This window comes from Arachis hypogaea, chromosome 18, assembly GCF_003086295.3.
Source record: "Arachis hypogaea cultivar Tifrunner chromosome 18, arahy.Tifrunner.gnm2.J5K5, whole genome shotgun sequence".
Classification (NCBI taxonomy): domain Eukaryota; kingdom Viridiplantae; phylum Streptophyta; class Magnoliopsida; order Fabales; family Fabaceae; genus Arachis; species Arachis hypogaea.
In genome coordinates, this window is record NC_092053.1 from 27823137 (window position 1) to 27844832 (window position 21696).

Consider the following 21696-nt stretch of genomic DNA (forward strand, 5'->3'; position numbering starts at 1 on the left):
TTGGCAAAATATTTATCTGGGAGGTCTTGCTTTTCACCCAATTTTTTTAATAATGTTTCAAGAACTTGGCGAGCAATTTATAAGACAATAGAAAAGCTTCGTGATGGTTTTAATTGGTGTACAGACAGGATGTCTCAATCCTTTTGGTATCATGCTTGGCGACCATGTGGAACGCTAGCTCCTTTGGTTCCTTTTGTGCACATCTCTGATTCTCACTTGAAGCTAGAAGATGTCTGGTACCATGGACATTGGCGGTGGGATATTCTTTGCACAATGATTCCGGAAGAAGTTAAACTTGATTTGATGCTCTTTGATCCTATCAAGCAGGCAGGAGATAAAACAGGTTGGTTTTGGACAAACTCAAATACTCTCACCTACTCGACTAAAAGCGAGTATGAATGGCTATTGAAGAAGAAATTTGGCTGGAACGATAATGAAAATTGGCTTTGGCTTTGGCGCTTGAGAATACCGGAGAAGATAAAGTGTCTGCTCTGGCTTTGTCTCAACAACGGAGTTCCCACAGCTAGTTACCGGTTTCAAAGAGGTCTTGCTACTTCTGATTTTTGTCAGCGATGTTATCTTGCTCTAGAGGATATTAACCACTACTTTAGGACTTGCCAAAAAGCTCGTCAGATTTGGATTAGCTTAAATTTGGGAATGACCGCTGAGGACTCTAGTTTGGATTTTGTGTCTTGGATTCATTCTAACCTCAACAAAAATGAGTTTCTCTTTGCAGCGGCCTTTTGGTGGATTTGGAGGGACAGGAACAATGACATCTTCCATCAAGATGATCCATGGAATAAGGAGAAAATTGTTCACTTAGTTCAACATGCTGCTCGCGATTTCTCTAAGGTTGTTACCAACCAAAAACATATTATTCCTTCCTCTTTGTAATATAACTGGGAACCACCTCCAATGAATGTCTGTAAAGTGAACTGCGATGCAAGCGTTTTTGAAAATGGGCAATTAGCTGGCTTTGGATGTATTATTAGAGACAGCATGGGAATTTGGATGAAAGGTTGTTCTGCTAGTATACCTCTTTCTAGTGTTCTCTCTTGTGAGCTTCATGCTATTTGGAGAGGGCTTGTTATGGCTTGGGATTGCGAGTGTAAAGAGGTCATATGTGAAACTGATAATCTTGATGCGTTTCTTCTTGTTTCGCGAGGCACAATCAGCATGATTACGAATGACTCTGATCTGCTTGACAAAATCAAAGAGATGCTTCAGCGCAATTGGATAGCCACTTTAGTGCTCATCCAGCGTACAGCAAACAGAGCGGTTGATTTAATGGTTAAGACTGCTGCTTTAAACAAGCAGGTGTACCTGGAGTGGTTACAGCCCCCTAATAATTTAGACATTATTATTAGAGAAGAGTGCTACTCTTTCTCTTAGATGTTTTTTCTTTGTGTTATGTTCAGTCACCAAAAACTCAATGACGAAGCTTATGTGGGACAAATTGGGGCCATGGCTCCAAATTGTTTATAAAAATATTAGTAGTTCTTATGTCAAAGGATAAATTTAGTTCAATTTTTAGTCCTCTTCCTCTCAATTAAGATTTTGATGTGTTCAATTCTCATTTTTTTTATATTTTTTCTATAATTTCTAATTTCAAAGCATTAAAATCTCTTAGATTTGGAAATTGCTTCTCAAAAATTAAAAAAAAAAAACTATTCACTTAGTACCTAAATACACATATTTTTTTTCCTAAATGCAGTGTAACTTTTTTAATGATAGAAATAGCTGCAATAAAATTAGGTATTTTTTATTTATTTAGTTTAGTATTATTATTTAATTTTTTATGAAAGACAATTTTTTGAAAGATAATTTGGTTATTTATATTAAAAGAATTATTAAAAAATTTAATTTTGATTTAATTATTAAAAACTTTAAGTCACTTAAAATTTAAAAAATATTATTATTAATTATTTTATAATTTTTATCTATTTAATTATATTTATTTTTATTTGTTATTTCATCTTTTTTTTTAAAATTTGTTATACTTTTTTTTTTTTTTATTATTTATGCTTATCTTTTTTAATAGAATCGTCTAAAAATTTTAATGTTTTATCTTATTTTAAAATTTAAAATTAATTTAATAATTAATATAAATAAATAGTATTATTCTTTCGCAAGATACCCCAACAATATACAATAAAAATTCAATCTCAGTTTTGAAAGTATAAGACAGGCAATGGACGCTGTTGATTCAGTGTTGGAACCTCTCAAAGAATTCTCCAAGGACAGCGTAAGGCTCGTCAACCGTTGCCATAAACCCGATCGCAAAGAATATTTCAAGGTAGCTGTTAGTACTGCAATCGGAATCATGGTTATGGGATTCGTTGGCTTCTTCGTCAAGCTCATCTTCATTCCCGTTAACAACATCATCGTCGGATCTGGTTAGGATGATGATGACAGCCACAATCACATAAAGAGAGTTTTCAAGCAAATGGTAGCAACAGTTGTTCCCATATCAACTTTTTGTTGATCATAATTATGCCGTATATTACTTTTTATTTTTCCATTCTTCATATCTTTAGGAACATTACAGTTTTAATTTAAATTTAACAATTTTTTTACATGTGTTAGAGTTGGCACCGTTTAATTTAGCACTGATGAGAGAAAAATAGTTGATTGATTTACATGTAACATTAGTGTTATGCTTTTTTGTTTTCACGTTGAAGCTGAAAGTTCAATTTGATAGACAAAATGGTCCGTTACATATTTGATAAAATCCGTTGTGGTACTTAAAAAAAAATTGTTCTCTCATAACATACCATAACAATAACATATAATAAAAATTATTGATTTTTTTTATTTTTGGTGAAAAATTACCATATTTTTTTTTTCAATTCCTCCCACAATAAATAATCAATCTTTTAATTTAATTCAGAATTTAAACGATTTCTGTTACATCCATCCAAGTAAAAATCCTACCTCAATCTTAGTTACCATTGTTCTGACAGAAAACAACTACCATTTATAGAATAGATCATTCACTATAGCCATAATTTCCAAAAAAATAGGAAAAGTATAGGTAACCAATAATATTTTTGAACAATATGTGAACAATGTGAATTAATAGGGTTAAAAGAGTAAATTAATCTTAAATTTGATTAGTAGCATTAAATTAGGGTGTAGTGTATTTTTATTTAATTGGTGGTTGTTCATGTTGTTCAAGATAGTCATTGTTTACCTAGCACTCCCCCAAAAATAAATATGAATTTTTTACCGATAGTTCCGTTTGCACTTCCTCGCAGTTTCGTTTTCGTCTGCGCCTCCTTCCGACAGTTCCGTCTACACCTCCTTCCGACAGTTCCGTTTACGCCTCCTTCTGGTAGTTCAGTCTACGCATCCTTTCCGCAATTCCGTCTGCGGGAAGACAGTTACGCGCTCTATGCGCCTTCTGAAAATTATTCTTATCGCACTCTACGCGCCCTCTGAAGATCACTCTTATCGCGCTTTACGCGCACTCCGAAGATCACTACTTGCTCTTTCTCCGTCAAGCATAGCATCTGCTTCTATGTTTCTGCATCACTTTCATCTTTTCTTTTCTTATCCTTCCGAGTCCAATAGACCCAAAATTATCGTATTCTACGCGCCTTCTATTATCGCGCTCTACACGGCCTCTCTTATTGCGCTCTACGCGCCTTCTAAAGATCGCTGCTTGCTCTCTCTTCCTCAAACACGACATCTCCTTCTATGTTTCTGCATCACCACACCATATGCATTTTCCTCAACTATTTCATCGGAACTTATGAATTATTGACATCTTCTATCCACCAACTTGTGGGAGCATATTAAATTTTTGTATTATTTTTATTTGTTATTTTATTTTTTTCTTCTTATCTTATTTTAAAATTCAAAATCAATTTAATGTGGTTTTATCGAGTCTAAGGTCGGGTAAGAGTCTCAAAAATAGACCCGATGATTATTTCGGATCGGATCTGGGTCAAGACGAACAAAGAAACTAAAAAATATATATATTTTAAATTAATTTCAATATTATGTTATATTAATTATAAGCTTATTGTTTTATTTTTAATCACTCTTATTGAATTAGAAAATAGATCAAAGAAGTATCAAATTAGAATTTATAGACAAATTCAAGTTCAATTATGGATATCAACTTTTCAATAACAAGTTTTTTCTTTATAAATAAGTGCATCATAAATAAGATTTTTTATAAATAAATTTTTTAATAAATTATTGTTAAAGCTTTAAAGATCCGGTTTTCACCTGATTTGGAATCGGTATAGTTGTGGCCCAAAAATATTTAGGTTTCATTGGATCTAAGACCAAATTAGAATCTAAAAAATAGATCCGATGTATATTTAGAATCGAATCTAAGTCAAGATAAACTCGATTTTACCCTATCTATAAACACCTCTACAAAAAGGTTTTGTTTCTAGCAAAGATATGTTACAAAACACCACTAACCTTTGGACTCAAATATTAGGAGCTATGATTCACGGACACGAGACACGACACGATACGAGACACGTTGACACGCGAATTTTAAAATCTTACATGACACGGGGACACGCATATATATAAAATATAAAGTATTTTTTAGATAAATTATAATGATATTTTGATATTTTATTGATATTAAAATATAAAATAAAATTTTTTAATTATTTTTAATGTCTTATTTTAATTATATCAAGTATTTAAAATATTTTTTGTTTTAATAAATAATAATATATACTATATCTAAATTTATTTTAAGAATATATATTAAGAATAAGACTGGACACGCAGACACGTGATGGTATTTAAGTATGTCTAGGCGTGTCCGGAGAAGAATTTTTTATTTTTTATTAAGACACAGTTGGACACAGCAGACACGCGTGTCAAACGAGTGTCGTGTCCAAAATGTGTCTGACACACAGACACGATAACTCAGCGAAGCGTCCGTGCTTCATAGATTAGGAGTGGATACCCCACCAGCCACCACCACGTGTATTATGACACCACTCTTTTGTCATCTAAGGAACTTAAAGATCTTTGTTAGATTTAGATGCACAATATATATTGTGTGTTCATCCAAGCCATATCATAAGATTTGATGTTTCCTTCATTTTTCACATTCAAGTACCATGTTTCGTTGGAACCTAACCAATATGTGTTGGAGATAATTTGCACTCTCTCTCTCTCTCTCTCAAAATTTGAAGGGTGAGATTAAAACTTTCCCCTATATACCATAAGTAGCAACAAAATCCATAACTATAAGGAAATAAAGTAGAGTATATTTTAAGGAAAGATTTTGAAATGATTTTAATGATCTTGATTTTTTTTTAGCATCATTTTACAGCTTGATACAAAATAAATGAATTCAACTAGGAAATTAAATATTTTCCTATCAATATCAGTCCTTTAAAAAAATTACATTTTATTCTAAATTCTAAATCTTTAAACTTAAACCTCCAAAAAGTGAAGTTAAAAAAATAATTTTACAATAAAAAATTAACTAATATTATATATTAATTAAAAATTAATTCTCTATTATATTTATTCAAAAGAAATTTAAGCAGCGTAACAAAAACGAAACTGTTGTACAAACTCTAAAAAGTACGAAAAATTTTTTTGAAATATGTTTCTTTTCATCATACTTACTAATGTTAAAGTATTCTTTTATGGAATTATTTATCACCATTATTTTTATTATATTGTTTAAGTATTAACCTTTTTGTTTTAATTCAATATCAATTCGCTAGTACTATATGAAATACACATGAGGGTTGTTGTAAGACCCACAAGTAGAGGAATAACCAGAAAGCATTAAACACAAAAAGGATAACAGATTCTACAGACGGAACACTATAACATAAAATCAGAGAATGATTTCAGAAGTGTTAGAAGTAAATAAGGATGTAATTTCACAATAATTTTGATGGTAATGTTAAAGAGATTATTGTGAAATTATTGTTTGGTGTTTTTTTTGTGACTGAAATAAACTAAATAAAGAAAAACAAAACAAACAAAATAAGGAACTGCTTAAATAGAGGGACAGTCCCGTTTAAGACTATTCTTAAATTCCTCCTAAGGTGAAAGAAGCTCCACATGTGAAAGTTGTAACTTCATCGCCATCTTTGCCATAGTATCTGCCATCGTGTTTGCATCTCTCATAATCAAACGAAAGTCAATACGCTAATTCCAATGCATGATATCTCTTATTTTGAGCACCAATGGATCAATAAGCCCAAAATCATCTTGAGTAACAAGATTAAATGCTTCCACACAATCTGTCTCACAAATAACATCTCGTTGACCCACATCTCAAGCTAAGAGATATCCTCTCCAAATGGCAAACAATTCTCCTTGAAGAATACTATTACTCTCAATCATTCCCAAACACCCCATTTGCCAACTCCCATTACAATATCTAATAATACAAGCAAAACCAACACTATCACCCGAACCAAAATAACTAGCATCACAATTAATCTTAAAAGTACTAATGGATGGGGGATTCCAAAAACCATTTAGAGTAGAGGGAAGGGACATACGTTGTAATTCAAAAATATTCCTAAACTCCTTTTCTGAAGATAATGTCAGACAAATCACTTTTTTCAGAGGCCAAGTTTCATGAGGATTAAAGATGTCATTATTCCTTGCTCGCCATATCCACCAAAGTCTCGAAAAGAACTTGAACGGATGCTCTCTGCTATGATACAAGAACCAGTTCTTCAAATCCAAAGGATGACAAGAAATATCCAATCTATGCCAGACAAGCTGAGCTTTTGGACAATTCCGAATACAATGTAAAACTGATTCCTGGCTAGAAAGACATCTTGGACACCTATCTGATGACGACATCCCTCTTCTAAAGCGAAAACTTACAGTAGGAAGAGCCTCTTTAAGACACAACCAAGCCAAAAACTTATGCTTTTCTGGAACAAGCTGACGCCAAAGCCAAAGCCAATTCTCCCGCTCCTCCCAACCAAATAGCTGCTTACACAACCACAAGTAACCATTGCGTGAGTCATAGCCTTTGGCAGCAGACCCACACCAATACCAACCCACTTCCGGACCTGCTTGTTCATCTGGATTGTAAGAGACAATATTACCTTTTAGCTTTTGATATAAAGGAGAATAAAGAGTATCCAAATGCCACCTACAAACCGACCAAATATCCTGTATCCGGAGATTCGAATCAGAAATGTGAACATAATCCATCTCATTAGATAACCGTCATTCTCTCCTCCAGCTAGAAAACCAAAAATTCTGGTTCAAATCTCCAATACACCAAGCAAACCCATCATTCAACACTTTCCAAGCCTTGCAAAGACACCTCCAAATGGGAGAGTCCTTGTTCTTAGGATAACTAAAACAGTCATATAGAGATGATCGGTATTTGACATCCAACAATTGGACCCATAGCTTGTTTGACTGCTGGAAAAAAATACAAACTAGCTTCCCAAGAAGAGCAATATTTACACAATAAGGATCTCTAACCCCCAAACCTCCATATTTTTTTGGAGTAACCAGTACCTTCCAACTAACGAGATTCAATCCTCTTCCATCAACTTGTCATTTCCAAAGAAAATTCCTCATCATAGACTCTAATTTACTAATAATTCCTTTGGAAAAATAGAGACCTGCATCTGGTACATGGGAATAACGGCTGCAACAGAATTAACCAAACAGAGTCTACCAGCCCGATTGAGTAAATTCCCTTTCCAGCTTGCTAGCCTACTCCAAATCTTATCCAGGACACCATTGAAAGCTGAACGAGTCACCCTAGAATGGCTAAGGATAACTCCAAGATACCTGCCCAAGTCCTGGACAAATCTGATAGAGGATACCTCAGTGAAAATCTCTTTCCTTATTGCAGAGACATTCTTGGAGCAAAGCGCTTTAGACTTCTCCACATTAATCTTCATCCCAGATGCTTTGCAAAAAGTCTCTAAAACCAACATCACATTTTGCACTTGTCCCTTTGTAGCTTTACATAATAGAAGCAAGTCATCCGCAAACATTAAGTGGGATATTCTTGGTCCCCTTCTAGAAATAGCAACCGGCTCCCACAAGCCAAAATCAACCTGATGACTAATAAAGCATACCAATCGCTCCATACACAGCACAAAAAGATAGGGTGACATAGGGTCTCCTTGTCTAAGACCTCGACTAGGAGTAAAGTCATTCAGACGATTCTCATTCCAAGGAATAGATAAGGAAGAAGCAGTGACACAATTCATAATCAAATTAATTGTAGGAATAGGAAAACCAAAGCTCTTTAGGGTATGAGCTAAAAACCTCCAATCAACTCTGTCATAAGCTTTCTCCAGATCAATCTTAAAGGTCAGTGTGCCTTTCTTTGATTTAGTCTTCTTCATAAAGTGGAGAACTTCTTGAGCAATAATAATGTTGTCAGGAGTTCCTCGTCCCGGAATAAATCCTCCTTGAAGCGGGCCAACAATCTCCGCAAGATGAGGACGAAGCCTATTAACAAGGACCTTCGTGATGATCTTGTAAACTACATTGCAGAGACTAATCGGTCTGAAATCTTTTATAGATACCGGTGATTCAACCTCCGGAATAAGAACCAGTAAAGTCTCCAACATTCTCGAATCAAGAGTAACACCGAAGAATGCTTGCTTAACCATCTTCCAAATATCAAGACTAATGATCTCCCAATATTCTTTGAAGAAGAAAGCTTAAAACCCATCAGGATCCAAAGCTTTAAAAGAGTTCATGTAAAAAATATTGTTTGGTGTTTGAGTATATATGATAGGTTAGGTAAAAATAAAAAACTAATAAAAAATATGTATTACGTATATTTTATTGTTGTTTTTGTATTTGCTATTCGTATTGGAACTTCCTCTTTTTTGGAATCGAAATCTTGCTATAACATCTACGAAACAAAATAATACTAAATGATTTGAAATTTAGATTCTCTAAATTTTGAATTTTTACTTGAGAAGGTAAAATGTGATCTTTCATCCTTGAATGGTTTATCTCTTATATTTTTTCTTGATCCCACCTATAAAATAAATAATGAGAGATCACATTTTATCTTTTAAAGTAAAATTTTTAAAATTTAAAAAATCCAAATCCATTATTTAAAACTAATTTAGAAGAGAATCCGACCTAAACATGTTTAGTCTTAAATCAATATATGCTAATTAATATTCAATATGTACTTCATTCGGTTAGAGCGTTAGTTTTAGGGATGACAATAGATTTCTATAGGAGTGGAGGGTCCTCCCATGCTCTTGCCTCGTTTCTATTTAGTAAAATGTATTTCTTCTCTGTTCTATCTCTATCACCGATCTCGTTTATTTTTTCGCAAAAATTTTAAATTTATTTTAAAAATTAATACAACTATAATAAAATCATATACAATTTAATTAAATATATCAAATCAAATACAATTTAAAAACAAATTTAACATAATAACATATACATAAAATTTTTATCATATAAATTAAAATAAAATGAATTAAAATTACTTACATATATAAGAACATTTAAATAAATTTGTTTTTGGGAGATTTCATGGATCCCTAGAGGGTAGGTACCCATTTATTCGCGGGTGGATCTCCATCTCCGTAAAAATTTTGCGGATCCCCTTTAGCCTCCTGTGTAAAAAATCTCCACAGATATCCCACATATTTGGTTTTTTTTTTTTTTTTTGTCATCCCTAGTTGGTCTTATGGGCGGAAGTTCGCGAGTTCAAGCCTTCCAGGACCAAAACAGATTATTCTTGTGTTGTTATTCCAAGATTTTAATCAATGTTTCCTTGATGATGATATTTCATTTTCAAAAGAGCACAGCTGGGAAATAATCATATAATTAATACCTCCTCACCTCACCTCATCTTTTTCTCTTATTTTCCTCTTGTTATTAATTTCTTGTTTAGACTTCTACTCTTTCAAGAGATCAAACATCTCCTTCAATGTTGTTGGCTTGTCATTGCATTATTGAGCAATTCTATCTATCTCTCTTTTGCTCTCAATTTATGTGTACTCTTGCAATGTATCACTTCTTACTACCCACCATTCATCATCCTCTTCAAGAAAACTCCTGTTTGCTTTTTTTTTTCCCCTTCTCTCTGCTTGGTATGTGCCCCTTAACCATTTCATATCTTTAGCTTTTATCCTTGGCATTCAATATGATTATGATTATTTTTTGTGCCACAAACTTCAGCATGGAATTATTTTCATATTCTAAGGGAATAGGACTCTTTTTTTTTTTTTTGTTACTTGTGTGATTTAGTGTTGTAAATTGTTTCAAGAGTTCTGGGTGCAACATCAAAAGAAATAAACATAGATTGCTGATTTTAATTTGGATATAAATTCCATGGTGTTAATAGAAAAGGCATCTATTATGATGGAATTTCGACAAAATAGTTTTTTCTCATTTAAAATATGCGTCTTGTTTGTATTTTTATTTTTTATTTTCATTTTTAATAATTTTTATTTCTAATATTACATTATTGGATAGCCTCAATTCTCAAGCTTTTACATATTGATAATTTGCATAATACTATGGAAAGGGTTAATGCATCTGATAAGGAAGTTAAGGCTAATTATAAATAAGTAAATAACCAAATAATAATGTTCCTCCATCACACTAATGCATGGATCTATGAAGAAATTTACTATAAGTTGTTGGATGGAATATTACTGTGCAGGTTACTTGTTAAGAAACAGGAATGGGTGCAACGAAAGGCTGTTGGATACTATTCAAACAGAAAAAGAAACCCAAAGAAGATAAATCCCAAGAAGAAAAGGTGATTTCTCCATAATTTTCTCCAAAAATACTATATGTATAAAGAATATCAGTTCTTATGCATTTATATATAAATACATGTGATGATTATTTTCAATATGTATTTATTTTAAAATGTATTCTATACGAATAACTGATTTGGTAGTTGTGTATATGAAGCATTATTGAATTTTTTCTCTTCTATGCACTTTTCGGAATAATTAGTTAACCAAGTTGCACTTAAATCTGTTAAATTTACTATATATATCTTTAAGTAAAAACAACAACTAAGAATTGAAATTTTTAAAATTCCCCTTCAATTAAAATTTTTAACTCTTGATTTCCAAGCCATTGTCAATAAAATCCAGTGAAAATGAAGTAATTTGAATATTGAAGATACATTTAAAAGCGTTTTAAGAACATGGTGTTTTTTGGTTTCTCACCGGTCCTTGAATATAGGTAAATCCTACCGAAGAAAAGATAAACGAAGAATCCTTGAATGGAAAGCAAAGCAGTAATGAAGAGTCAAGTAGCATCATCCCTAATGAAGGTGGTTTGATAATGGACAGAACAGTTCCTTCAAGGTTGATTGATAATATTGCTGCTACAAGGATCCAAAATGCATTTCGCTCTTTTATGGTACAGTTTTAAAATAATCTCATTACGCATAACCCTTTCTAATTGACATCATTAATTTTTTCAATAACAACTGTACTTTATGCAGATATCAAGTGTGTTTAGTGTACGAATGATGTTATTGGTTATAAAGTAGTTAGCAATTTGTTGAGAAACCTAACATATCCAAATCCAAATATAATGGCTTTTCAACGTATCAACTATGCAAAATTGATTTATCCTTGTAAAAAAAAAGCATTTCATGTTGCTTATAATAGTAAACACAAGATCTTGACAAATTGTCACAAATATAATTGCTTGATTTTCAAGGCTAGAAACTTGGCTGCATTTCTCCATGTTTTGATGAAACAAACCTGTTCTTTATAAATTATAATCTTCCTAACAATCAAGTGTACGTGGTTGCTCCCATCAACTAGTTATGAACAAAAGTGAAAATCTAAATAGCACTTCCTTGTTGGTTTCATAGATCAAGTTTAAGTACCATGTAACAATGCACCGAATTGAATTCATATAATTTAGCATAACAATTTGAATCATGGGAGATGAACATAAATCATTATTTAAATTATACCATCAAATTACACTAGAGCATGATGAATCAAATTCAACCTACTACACCAAATAGATGTTGGATTTCCACATATCAACTCCGTCAATCGGACAATGAGTACACCAAATATTTCTCTAAGAACATTAAATGATACCCCTTCTCGCATACTATGCAGGCAAGAAGAACATTAAACCATCTAAAGGGAGCAGAGAAATTTGAAGCTTTGATTCAAGATCACCTGGCCAGAGAGCAAACAGCAACTGCATTAAGCTATATACATTCATGGAGCAGAATACAAGACGAGATTAAAGCTCGCAGAATCTGTATGATAACAGAAGCTCGTGTTAAGCAACGGAGATTGGAAAGCCAGCTAAAACTCGAAGCTAAGATTCATCAGCTAGAGGTACACATTGTTTCAACCATCTTCTCGCAATGACTTGGTTTCTGTCGATTTTGATGGGGTTATCAAAATAGCAGCCATCACTTCTCTCTGTTTCTTGTAATGCTGTTTGGTAAAATGCATGCTAGGTGGAATGGTGCGGCGGTTCAGAAACAATGGAAGAGATAATTTCAAGGTTATATCAGAGAGAAGAAGCCGCAATTAAACGCGAGCGAGCCATGGCATATGCCTTCTCTCATCAGGTACAAACCTTGATCAACTTGCAGCACATCACATACCAATTGTTACAAAGAATTCCACCACATTTTTTCACACCTAAACACTGATTTAGCACATAGAAGAGATGTAACAGAAACATTTCTAAAAGCATGCCTTAATTATTGCAGTGGAGGCCAAACTGTAGCCAATATTTCGGTCAGGCTTCCTATAGTCTCGGTAAGGAAAGCTGGGGTTGGAGCTGGACGGAGCGTTGGGTTGCAGCGCGTCCTTGGGAAATCCGGGTACGAGTTCATACCTCCAAGGTAAAGAAACTCAATAGCCTGCAGCAAAAGTCCAAGTTAGATAAGATGGACGATAACAAGAGCAAAGTTCCCTCAGCTACTCCTGCCCTGTCGAATGGGAAAGGAAAAGAAAACGACACTTGGGAGTTGTCAAAGAACTGTATACCTGAATAGGGTCATTTCTTTGAAGGCCTATACTATTTTTTCGGTTTGTTGTGTTTGTTTAACTATTTGGCTTGGTGAGAATCTACCATTTGGTGTGTACATTGCATTAGTAGAGATGCTATGGTTTTTGCTTCATAATGTATTGCCTAGTATTTCAAGGTTGCACTAAAAGAAGTAGAGAGTTAAATATCAATCATTTCTATTTGAAACCATAAGCACGCAACCAATTTGAACGCACATACTGATTCATAAGTTCTTTAAATGGATTGAGAAATCCTCACTCAAGGAATCAACAAGTTATAACTGAAAAATAATGTATGAATTATAGTCCAAAGAAAATTTCTGAAGCACTAAATGACTTGAGTATAAAGCAAAAAACCATACTAAATTCCCATAATAGTCCTTAGATTCTCTGCTTTCACCAATTTGGTATTGTGGTCCTTGAGATTGACCTACGGACATCATAGTGGTCCGTCGACCTCTTTTTGGCGCTCACTCACCAAAAGCAGTGATGAGTTGACACTCTTTGCCGTGCCAGACTAGTGTAAAACAATTTGACGCCTAATCATGGCCAACATGATAGTATTTTGATTCTTGTGAGCATGTAAACAAAGTCATTTGGGCCATCATTAGGCGCCAAACGAAAATGTCGTCGTTCCGCACTAGTCTAGCAAGGGAGTGCCAGCTCATTGCTGAGTTTGCTAAGTCAGCGACGGAGAGGAGTCGAAGGACCCCTATGGTGCCTGAAGTTCAATATCCGGGACTACAATATTACAAGTAGGATCTCAGGACCAAAACGGTGGAAGTCATGGATCTGAGAACCATTATGGAAATTTAGTCGTAAAAACCATATCAATATGAGCATAGCCACACAATTGCGTCAAAGGGAAAACCACAAAACATTTGATATATGCAACTATGCAAGATCCGCAAAACTGTTAGAGACACATATTCTAGTTTTACTCGAAACACACTAAAAAATGCAAAAACCGAAATTTCCAAGATAAAGTTGTTTGATACAGGTCCAATTAAAGTAAACAAGCAAAACTTTTGGAAAACATTATAAATTTTAAGAAAAGAAAAAAAAAAGATATCTTGGATTGGGATAGCCCGCGTGGCCATCACGGCCCCAGCAAGCAAAGAGAGGGGCTCTGACCGCGGGCAGTCTTCATCGCAGATTCCGACACAGCGGATGGCCGCTCCTCCGTGTCCATCTCTTCTCGGGGCAGAGCCGCCTGCAACTACCTCCAAGGGAGGAAGAAGGGTTGCTCCGCCCCCGCCCCCACATTGGAAGAAGGAAGAGTTGTTCGGAGAAGGCAGTAACAGCCGTGGCGGATCTGCTCAGATAAGATCAAGTAGTGTTAGGGTTTACTGGTTTAGGGTTTCTTAGTTGCCTTTATATATCAACCCTTATTTATATAGTTTTTACCGCATAATTACTTCGCTCCTTCAATTTTTTTATTTTAATAAAAAATATTTGATAAATTGCATGGTTCTGGAAAAACCGAACTGTACTGGCCGGTTAACCAAGAACCGGTCCGATTAACTCAAAGAACCGCTTGACAAAAAATTGGTGAAAAATCAGCCAAATCGACGGTAAACCGCCGGAATCAGCTCGATTTTTGGAGGCTCACCGGTTTGAATCCATACGCCTCAAAATTGCATCGTACACAAATCAGAAAAAAGAAGACCCACCCCACCCCCTTTCCATAAATGTAAAAATCGGTGAACTAAACCTCCAATTAGTTCGGTCTAGTATAAAGACTGTTTAAGGTCAAGAATCGATAAGAACCGGTGAAAATTGGTCAAAATCAATGAAAAATTGATCTAACCAAACCGTTCAAGAGAAAATTCTAAAATTAATAAAGAAGTGGCTTGAACATAAATCTGAACTTTTTCTTTTTAATATTGTATTACTAGAGGTGAAATCCTTTATCATGAACCAAATTGTGTGTTGAACACAACTATGGCCATTTACAAAACGTCAATGACGTTTTGTGTTTCTTCAATTAAAATAATATTTTTCTAACAAAACGTCAGCGACGTTTTGTGTTTTAATAATTAAAATAATATTTTTTTTATTACAAAACGTCAGTGACGTTTTGTTCTTTGATGATTAAAAAAAATTTTTTATTACAAAACGTTAGTAACGTTTTGTGCTACTACCACAACCCTGTAGAACACCAAAATCATCAAATATTTTTGTATTTCACATTAAAATTATCCATATATAAAAATTTTAGCCCATAAATCTTCCTTGTACTTAATACTTCTCTTGCCACTAAACTATTTTATTTCTTAATATTTTATATGCTAATTATTAATTATATAATAAAAGCGCACAATAATTTTTTAGATATTATTTTAATTTTATATTCACTTATATTTAAATTAATTATCTTTTTATTATTCATAATTATTAATATAAATTTTATTAAATATGTAATCAAATATTTCTATTAATTATAATATAATTATTTTTTATGATTATATAATATTTATTAATATTATTTTCAATAAATACATATAGTTTATAAATTATAACAATATAATAAATATAAAAATACTTTAATTAAGGATCGATTTTTTAGCAAGGTATGAAATGTATCATCAAATATTCAATATGATTCCACGATATCTAGTTTCATTCAAGTAACGGATTCTAAAAATAAAATAAAATAAATCTTTATCATAAAAAAATACTAGAATTTTATATACTTATTTAATAATAATCGAATTATAACTTGTTGATTATAATTTGTTGAAACTTAATTGTTTCTAAAATATTAATAAAAATATATATTTTAAAATTTTAACTATTTTATATTTTTTATTTATTTAAGACCGATTCTACCAGTTCAACCAATAACTTATTAATTAAACCAATAAATTAATAAACCAGTAGTATGACCAGTTCAATTCTTACGACCCTTTCTCTCTAGGTCTCTCTCGCTCATAGAAAACCCTAATACCCTTCTTTGAGCAGCCATCATCCCAAACTCATCACCCAAACAGTCAAGGAGGTCACATAACCCTTCTCCTCGTCGTGGGTGCCATCATTGGAAAGGTCTGCTCGACCCTCTTCTCATCATTCGTCTTTTCCTCGCCGTCGCACGAAGGTCCGCGTTGAGCTCTTGGTGTCGCCGTCGCGAAGGTTGCTGGGTCCGTCAGTCATCGTCTCTTCGAGCTCTCTGTCTCTCTTCGAGTTCTTTCTCGCTCTCTTTGTCCGAGCTCACTTTCCTGTTCGAGTTCTCTATCACTCTCTCTGTCCGAGCTCACTTTCCTTCGCCGTCACTTCCTTCCTTCCTCGCCGCCGATAAGCACTTATGGTTCAATTTATTTTTGCTTGTTTTGAGTTGATTCTGTGAGTCAATTTGTTAATAATTCTGATTGTGTGATTCTGAGTTGCTAGGTTTTATGATTATGAGTTTGGATTTTTTTGCTTAGTTTTTATGTTTTTTAATTCTCGACTTTGGATCATGGTTCTGAAAATTAGACCGGACTAATCGGTTGAACCGATCGAACCGTAAACTGACTATTAACGATTTTGTTAACCATGTAAAACTACTAATTAAAAAACCGCTAACAAACTGTGGAACTGGCTGAGAACTGGTCGGTCAGACCAGAACCGGCCGGTTTGGATGAAACTATGTCGTTTTGGTTCCGCACTCACGAGTCATGACCTACCTTTTCCTTCCCTTCCGTCTTCATTCCCCAAATCATAAAGGAAGTTGAAACTTGAAACTAGCATCTCCACCGCCGCAAGGACGGCCGCCATCCGTCGCGCTCAGGCACTACCATCGTCGTCTGGTCGTCCGTGCTTCTTCCTCCTTCAAGAATCGCAGCTTCTTCCTCGAGCTCGGCGTGTCAGTCCCTGGTATTCATCTGCTCCGTCGCGCTCCTGCCGCCGTTCGTCGCGCGGTCAGGCACCATCGTCTTCGTCTGGTCGTCGTTCTCGAAGTCCCCAACCCACCAATTGCAGCTTCTTGCTCGAGCTCGGAGTCTTTGAGTCTGCTCTTCGTTTGCACAGCCGCAGGTTCTTCCAATTCTGAGTCGTGTTCGTCGCCTGGCCTCTGTCTCCGTCGCGCTTCTGCCCCTCTGCTCAGACTGCTCAGAAGAAAAACCCTTCTCCATTCCAATTTCCTTCCTTCGAGTTCAGAGAGCAGAAGCTCAACCAAGAAAAAAACCCGAGACTTCGAAGGTCAGTTCACTGCTAACTTCTTCTGCCTTTTTTATTTATGCCATCTTCAATGATTATTTGATTACTGATTATTTGAATGTTTTGTGTTTTAATTTTTTATTGAATGATTATTTTATTACTAATGAGCTCTGGTTCTGCTGTGTTGCTGTTTTTGTGTGTTGTGATTTTTTATTGAATGAGCTCTGGTTCTGCTGTGTTGCTGTTTTGTGTGTAGCTGTGTTGCTGTTTTGTGTGTACTTTATTTTTTATTCTGTAAGTTAACTACTTGCCCTTTCTCTAGTCTATAGTATCTTGCAATTTCATCTGTTTGTAGAATATGGGGTAGCTGACAACAACAAAGCTTCAAACCAGAATAATATAATATAATAGTGTCTTGTAATGTGAACAATAATTCTGACTCTAAGATGGTCACAATCAAATTTTATGCACAAAAAACATGTAATGTGACACTGTAATGCATCATTTATTCTCTGTTCTGAATTTCTAATTTCTGAATAATCATTGATAAGTTGTGTTGTTGTTGAAATTATTGATAAAAATGGCTTTGCTATGCTGCTGCTGTTTTTTAATTTCTGAGTCTGCTATTTTTGAATTTTTGTTGATAGATTTATTGATTTCAGGGTTTAGGGTAATTATTTGTTGCTGTTTTTTAATTTTTGTTGCTGTTAAACAAAGTGCTTGAACTGAATTGTGTGTTTTGAGGTCCTCTGAATCCTAGATCCCTTTCCAAATTAAAGGTTTTGACATTGAAAAATTGCCCCCTTTTTAAGAACCATTTTTTTGCAATGGGGCTATTCAATATCTCTCAGAGATCCAGAAACTGATTGCTTTAGATTAGAAGAACCTATTCCAGTCACAGAGATCGGTGAGGATGTTCTTCAAAAACTGGAGGTGCTGCTGCTAGCTAACTTGCCAAGACTCAGATTTGTAACCATAGACATGACATTGAGATGGTCCTCTCCAGAGTAAGTAAATATATACAGGTGCCCTTTGTTGAAATCTTTACCATTTTGCAAGGATAAGGAAACAAACTTAAGATCCATGTGGAATGAGTTCAAGTGGAGACACAAAGCTCAATACCAAGATATATTTCTACCCTCGAATGAGCTTACGTTTTAGCCATATTTCTTCATGGTTCACATTAATGTTTTATGAAGAAATAAAAAGCGAGTTGTGCTTGTGCCTGTTGTATTAGGGTGTTTATTTGTAATTTATTTATTATCTTATTCTAAAACGGTTTTTTCGGTTGAATCACGGTTGGACCGGTTAGACCAGTGAACTAATGAACCAGTGACTAAAGCGGTTTGATGACCAGTCCGGTTCTCAGAACCTTGCTTTGGATGATGAGTTTTCTTGAATACTATGGATAACTGTAAATTTGCCAAGCCCTTGAAGTTGATGCTGGAAAATTTTGAATCCAAGGATAATTTTGATGAGGATGCTGTTGTTGATCAACAAAGTGAGATTTTTGAGTTGTAGAACATGGTTAAGGATAGGCTTGCATTGCCATTATTGATTGATTTTTGTGACAAAGTTGGATTGGACTCTCCACCGTGTTTCATGTCCCCATAGAACTTAAGATGATGATTTTGGAGAGTCTTCCTAGTGTTGTTGTGGCTAGGGTGGCTTGCTTGTGTACAGAACTGCGGTACCTGTCTTGGAATAATGACCTCTGGAAGAAGTTTGAGGAGGAGTTTGGGGAAGCTGGGAGTAGAGTGAAGTTCTTTAGGGAATATTTTGCTTTACACTGGGAATCAAAGAAGAGATCAATGCAACTGGATTTTTTATGCATTATTCCCAGCAAGGAGAGATCTTAATCCTTTTGGAAATTTTTTATTTTGTAAGTTTTTAATGATAAAATATGGACAAGTTATTATGCGAAATTACAAAATTTTGAATTTTATTAGTTTAGAAATCATTGAATTTGGATGTTTGAAATTGTATATTGAATTTTTAATAATTTTATTGTATATTTAACTAAACCACTTCGACTACAGTTGGACCATTGAACCATCAATCACTTGACCGGTTCAATGACCGGTTCGGTTCCGACAACCTTGGTTTTCTCTGTTCTGATTCTGATTCTTTCTTTCACAGTGCTTTTACCTGTACGAGGAAGCATCGACGGTGTGGCGCGTGTTTGAAGGAATGGTGCCAACCCGAATAGCTTCTCTGTCTTGTTTTCGCCTTCATCAACACATGGGTACTCTCTTTCACTCCATTTTCAATCTTCCTCCTTTTGCTTCTTTCCATTTCCCCATATTTCACTTTACTTCTATAGTTAGTGCCACAAACCTTGATGATCATGATCATGATTGTGAGAGGAATAGCAAAAGAAACGACTTCAGGAACTTCTTGAGAGACAAGTGTAAGCTTGGTAAACTGAGTAATGTTGGTGAAGCTTTTGACTTGTTTCATTCTATGGCTATGATGAAGCCTTTGCCATCTGTGTTTGACTTCACTTTGTTGTTGGGTGTGATTGTGAGGATGAAGCATTACACAACTGCGATATCTTTGGTTCAATACATGTATTCTTCTTTGGGCATAAAACCTGATTGCTTTACTCTTAATATTGTGATTAATTGCCTTTGTCGAATAAAGTTGACGCCTTTCGGGTTCTCTGTTTTTGCGAGCATGCTCAAGCTTGGATTGGAGCCACCTCTGTCGACTTTCACTGCTCTCATTAATGGGCTTTGCATGCAAGGCGATGTGGCTCGGGCAGTGGGGATGGTTGAAAGTTTGAAAAGCATGGGTTATCAATTGGATGTTTACACTTATGGAGCGTTGATTAATGGATTGTGTAAGATGGGCGACACTAATGCAGCTATTGGGTGGCTACATAAGATGGAAGAAAGAGATTGTAGATCCAATGTTGTAGTTCACAGCACAATTATTGATAGTTTGTGCAAGGATGGATTGGTGTCTGAGGCTTTAAATATGTTCTCAGAAATGTGCAGCAAAGGTATTAAACCAAATATTGTCACATACAGTTGTTTGATTCAAGGTCTTTGCAATTTTGGCAGATGGAAAGATGCTGCTTCCCTGCTGGATGAGATGATGAAAGTGGGGATGATGCCAGATTTGCAAACTCTAAACATTTTAGTGGATGTTTTCTGCAAAGATGGAAAAGTTATGCAGGCTAAGAGTGCAATTGGATTTATGATTCTGATGGGCGAGCGGCCAGATGCCTTTACCTATAATGCATTGATTGATAGACAAAAGGAAATGAATGAGGCCATGAAAATATTTAACTCAATGGTTACTAGGGGCTGTTTACCTGACATTGTAACTTACACATCACTTATACATGGATGGTGTATGATTAAAAACATAAATAAGGCTATGCATCTTTTGAATGAAATGTTCAATGCTGGATTCGTTCCCGATGTTGTCACTTGGACCACTCTTATCGGTGGGTTTTGTCGAGTTGGTCGACCATTGGCTGCAAAAGAACTCTTTTTTAGTATGCACAAACATGGCCAGATGCCCAATCTCCAGACTTGTGCTGTTATGTTGGATGGTCTATGTAAATCCCAGCTTCTTTCCGAGGCAACATCGTTGTTTGAATTAATGGAGAAGAGTGGTCTGGATCTTAACATTGTGATTTATAATATTATGCTTGATGGAATGTGGGCCGCTGGAGAAGTAAACGGGGCATGGAAACTTTTTTCTTCTTTGCCTGCTAAAGGTCTGCAAATTAATTTGTATACTTATAACATTATGGTTAAAGGTCAATGTAAACAAGGTTTAATAGATGAAGCTGAAGACTTACTTACGAACATGGAAGAGAATGGCTGCCCGCCAAACTACTCCACTTACAATGTCTTTGTCCAAGGGTTACTAATTAAAAAGGATTCTTTAAGGTCCATGAAATACCTTCAAATAATGACAGACAAAGGCTTTTCAGTAGATGCTACCACCACAGAATTGATTATCAATTACTTATCCACTAATCAAGGAGACGGTGCATTTCGAGAATTTTTGTTCCCAAAAAGATAGTACATTGAGTCTGGCCTCTTGATTCATCCATGTAAATAACACTAGAAAATCAATATCATTCAAGAGCTTCCAGCTGACAACTTATGCAATTATGAAGTTGATCCTTGATTTAGATCCTCTTAAAATACTCAAAAATTTGGTTTTTCCTATAACTTGTTGGGGATGTTTGTAAATATAATCATTCTTTAGCCACCCAACAATTATAGTATGAGAGTTGGGGTGTGTTTGGTTTAGCGTTAGAGAGGAGAAAAGTGCATTTAAGTTTCTTGAATACTTTTTTTTTTGTGTTTGGTAACTTTTTCTGCTCCGATCGTGATTTTCCATTCTAAATGCGCTTTTCTAAAAAGCATCACTTAATGTGCGTTTACATTTGGTGTTTCTAGTCTTTATTGGTTCCAATAGTTTTTTTCATAAGAATTTTTAAATTTGTATCGGTCACTTCTAAGGTGAATATTTCAAATTTATTTTTATCATTTTTAGTATTTTCTTTTATATTTGGATTTTTTATTTTTTTATTAAATTTCTTATT

At 34.6% G+C, this 21696-nt stretch overlaps 3 protein-coding genes and 1 long non-coding RNA gene across 5 annotated transcripts; 3 read left to right on the forward strand and 1 right to left on the reverse strand.

Moving 5' to 3' along the window:
* The first annotated feature begins 2173 nt into the window (after nucleotides 1-2173).
* Nucleotides 2174-2576, forward strand: LOC112772049 (protein transport protein Sec61 subunit gamma-like). Its single transcript, XM_025816936.3, has one exon. It carries the CDS (start codon nucleotides 2192-2194, stop codon nucleotides 2399-2401), a length of 210 nt encoding a protein of 69 aa, XP_025672721.1. The 5' UTR covers nucleotides 2174-2191; the 3' UTR covers nucleotides 2402-2576.
* Nucleotides 2577-9491: 6915 nt separating this feature from the next.
* Nucleotides 9492-13160, forward strand: LOC112770859 (protein IQ-DOMAIN 10). The gene is made up of 6 exons (XM_025815331.3): nucleotides 9492-10064; nucleotides 10640-10738; nucleotides 11176-11355; nucleotides 12078-12305; nucleotides 12431-12544; nucleotides 12689-13160. Exons 2-6 carry the CDS (start codon nucleotides 10661-10663, stop codon nucleotides 12974-12976), a joined length of 888 nt encoding a protein of 295 aa, XP_025671116.1. The 5' UTR covers nucleotides 9492-10064; nucleotides 10640-10660; the 3' UTR covers nucleotides 12977-13160.
* Nucleotides 11889-14353, reverse strand: LOC112770861 (uncharacterized). The gene is made up of 2 exons (XR_003186772.3): nucleotides 12969-14353; nucleotides 11889-12841 (listed from the first exon to the last, which is right to left on the reverse strand). It is a non-coding gene; the product is annotated as an uncharacterized lncRNA (long non-coding RNA).
* Nucleotides 14354-16015: 1662 nt separating this feature from the next.
* On the forward strand, nucleotides 16016-21256 carry LOC112771004 (uncharacterized). Of its 2 annotated transcripts, XM_025815539.3 has the most exons (3): nucleotides 16677-17168; nucleotides 17939-18133; nucleotides 19266-21256. In XM_025815539.3, exons 2-3 carry the CDS (start codon nucleotides 18119-18121, stop codon nucleotides 21165-21167), a joined length of 1917 nt encoding a protein of 638 aa, XP_025671324.1. In that variant the 5' UTR covers nucleotides 16677-17168; nucleotides 17939-18118; the 3' UTR covers nucleotides 21168-21256. The 2 variants fall into 2 exon arrangements, with proteins under 2 accessions (XP_025671325.1, XP_025671324.1); XM_025815540.3 differs by lacking the exon at nucleotides 17939-18133 and having other exon boundaries at nucleotides 16016-17168.
* The last annotated feature ends 440 nt before the right edge of the window (nucleotides 21257-21696 follow it).

Excerpts from the sequence above, each read along its gene's own strand:
- LOC112772049 (XM_025816936.3), top strand. The coding sequence starts at position 2,192 with ATGGACGCTGTTGATTCAGTGTTGGAACCTCTCAAAGAATTCTCCAAG.
- LOC112770859 (XM_025815331.3), top strand. The coding sequence starts at position 10,661 with ATGGGTGCAACGAAAGGCTGTTGGATACTATTCAAACAGAAAAAGAAA. Across the intron at positions 10,739-11,175 it reads ATAAATCCCAAGAAGAAAAG|GTAAATCCTACCGAAGAAAA; the intron begins GTGATTTCTCCA and ends CCTTGAATATAG. Across the intron at positions 12,306-12,430 it reads CTAAGATTCATCAGCTAGAG|GTGGAATGGTGCGGCGGTTC; the intron begins GTACACATTGTT and ends AATGCATGCTAG.